The sequence below is a fragment of the Octopus bimaculoides genome, chromosome 20 (assembly GCF_001194135.2).
Source record: "Octopus bimaculoides isolate UCB-OBI-ISO-001 chromosome 20, ASM119413v2, whole genome shotgun sequence".
Classification (NCBI taxonomy): Eukaryota; Metazoa; Mollusca; class Cephalopoda; order Octopoda; family Octopodidae; genus Octopus; species Octopus bimaculoides.
In genome coordinates, this window is record NC_069000.1 from 6,642,477 (window position 1) to 6,645,669 (window position 3,193).

A 3,193-nucleotide genomic window follows, 5' to 3' on the forward strand; every position below is an offset into this window, starting at 1 on the left:
CATATATATATATATATATATACATTGATACATATATATATATATATATATACACATTGATACATACATGCATATATATATATATATATACATTGATACATATATATATATATATATATACCGATGTGTATGTATATATATATATTAACATATTGATGAAGCTTTCGGACTATCACATTACCTCACACATCAAAAGTATACACGCATCTGTTACATTCATCAATATTTAAGTAGATAATTACTTAACATTTTTTTGCTTCACAAATGACTAAGTGCTCCATTTAATTATTTATTTATACACTGCTGGCATTCATTCTAACTGATGATAACTTCTTAGTGTGTGTGTTCATTAACCTTTTAGCATTCAAATTAATCTGTCAAATGTAATGCTTTAAATTAATCATGCTTTGAATTAATCCTGTATTGCTCTGTAGCTTCAAGACTGCAATGATGTGATTGTTTCTTTTTACAACGACATTGTAAGGCACATGTGAGAGGCCAGACAGGGAGAACTTGCTTTTTAATCTCTCATATTGAGAATTATGGAAAAGATGTGTGTCTGTGTGCTTGTGTGTGTGTTTGTGTGTTCATGTGTGTGAGTGTGCATATTTGTGAGAGTGTGTCATGATTTTTTTTTGTTTGTTTTTCCAATTCTTGTTATGGGTTGGTTAGGTCTTCTCCAGACAGCATGTCACCACTTGTTGCAGTCCCCTATCAGCTCCTTCATCAAGTTTGCCCTCCAAAGATCAGCTTTCTCTGATTTTTTTCTTCCTTAAGTTCCATTCACTCGGATCGTTCTTTGACCCAACCGTCAGCCTCTGTATCCATCACATGTCCATAGTATTTCCGTCCTCTCACTTCTGTACCAACATCACCCATCCAGTGGAGCAGGCTTGCTTCATTTCTTTCCGTCCATTGCACCTCATCTGCATTCAATATCCATGTTTTTTACTTAGCATGTAATATCTCGCGTGTGTGTAAATGTATGTGTACACACACACGCACACACACACACACACACACACACAAATATGGTAAATTTCTTTCAGTTTCCATCGACTAAATTCACTCACAAAGTATTGTTCATTTCAAGGCTATAGTAGAAAAAAACTTGCTCAAGGTGCCATACAGTGGGACTGAACCCTTATTCATGTCATTGAGAATCAAACTTGTTAACCACACAGCCATTATATGAAAACCAATTACGTGTGTGTGTGTGTGTGTGGGGGGGGGGTGTTTATACATATACTGTTCTTTTTTGTGTGTATTGTCTTATGTTCTTCTGGTTGCAGCGCCAATGATCTGTGGCCATGCTACAGTACTACAGTCAGTGTTGTAGTAGCTTTCATTCCACATATGGCCAACAGATGAGTTCAAGACAGGTTCAATATAGCTGCTTCCATATGTGTCTGATGTTGTGGTTTAGGTTCATCTGGGTCCACAGTTTGTAGAATGTCTTAGCGTTGATTCCGACCTCCTTGCGTCTGTCTTAGAATGCCCTGAAAATCTTTCAGGGTGCTGCCCTTCCTTTCACTAAACCATGTAACAAAATTAATCAGTCACAAAGACCAGTAATTGCTTGATTATTGGTTTCAAATTTTGGCACTAGGCCAGCAATTTGTGGGGAAGGGATAAGTCAATTACATCAACCCCAGTAATCAACTGATACTTATTTTATCAACCCCGGAATGGATGAAAGGCAAAGTTGACCTCAGTGGAATTTGAACTCAGAACATAAAGATGGACATGAATGCCACTAGTCATTTCACCCAACGTGTTAATGATTCTGCCAGCTCACTAATGGAGGCAGAAACTAACAGTTGTAGTTCTTGATGTAAAATTACAAAAGTCATTTGTCTTAATGATGATGGACTTCAGCTGACTAAATCATCATCATCATCATCATCATGTAGCATCCACTTTTCCATGTTTGCATGGGTCAGATGGCATTTGTTGGGTGGAGGTGGGGGGTTTCTACAGCGAGAGGCCCTTCCTGTCACCAACCCTCACCTGTTATTAAAGCAAACTAACGTTTTTCCCATTGCCAGGCATGTTTCTCACAGACTACTGGAAACTAACAACATCACTTGCGCAGCAGTAATCTTCGTTTACAACCACCACGTGATGCCATATAAGGATTTTCACACACAAACACACACACAGGCATGCATGCATGCACACACACACACACACAGATACATAGATACATACATGTACGCACATACATACACACACACATACAAACACGTACACATACAGACACATGCACACACATACACAGGTACACATACACAATGGGCTTCTTTTAGTTTTCTTTTACCAGATTGTTGAACTTAATCCAAGACCGCGAAGTTGGGAAGCACAGCATTAAGATAGACATCTATGGTGTTAGGAATGGCATCCAGACATAGAAACCATGTCCAAGGAGACATTGAGGCATGATGAAGTCCATCGGATCAGCTGGACCTTGTTAAACCATCTGACACATAAAGGTCACTCTGTCAGTTACAACAAGACGGGCTTCAATTGATCCAATTGATGGAATGGTCAGTTTGTGAAATTAATATGTAAGTGGCTGAGCACTCCACAGACACATGTACACTTAATGTAGTTCTCAGGAAGATTCTGTGTGACCCTTTGAATTACAGGTACTACTTATTTTTCACAGCTGAATAGACTGGAGTGACATGAAATAAAGTGTTTTTTGCTCAAGAACATAAAGTATTGCCTGGTTTAGAATCGAAACCATGACCACATGATCACGAGTGTTACACTCTAACCACAAGACCACATACCATCTTGATGGTTCTAATAAAAGAAATAAATTTTTCTCTATGCATTGAGTAGTTTTTCTGTTTCTTTGTCTCTCGTTTGTAAATACTAACAATAATTGAGAAAGGACCCATTTCTTTTTCATTACAGAAGACGAAGACGAAGAGAGCATTGATGTAGATACTGACAATGATGAAGACGAGCAGCAGCAACAACAACAACAACAAGCAGCGTCTGGCAGGAGTCGATCTTCTGCTCGTCCGTTGTTTAATACAACCTTTGACAAGTCTTTACCCGTTGCACATTCAGTAATTACATTCTTCTTCTCGGTGGTCCTTTTTTTTTTGTTTGTTGTTGAAACTACAAGATAATGCATGATTCATTGAAAACAATATGAATAAATAAGCCATTACTTTCAAAA

General features: G+C 38.0%; 1 protein-coding gene across 2 annotated transcripts in view; it reads left to right on the forward strand.

The window, feature by feature from the left end:
• The window catches only part of LOC106869183 (protein cereblon), a 19,768-nt gene that overhangs the window by 10,917 nt on the left and 5,658 nt on the right, over positions 1–3,193 (forward strand). For both annotated transcript variants that reach the window (XM_014914808.2, XM_052974939.1), the window contains one exon: positions 2,923–3,080. In XM_014914808.2, coding sequence (XP_014770294.1) covers positions 2,923–3,080 — 158 coding nt within the window. The remainder of the gene's footprint in view (positions 1–2,922; positions 3,081–3,193) is intronic.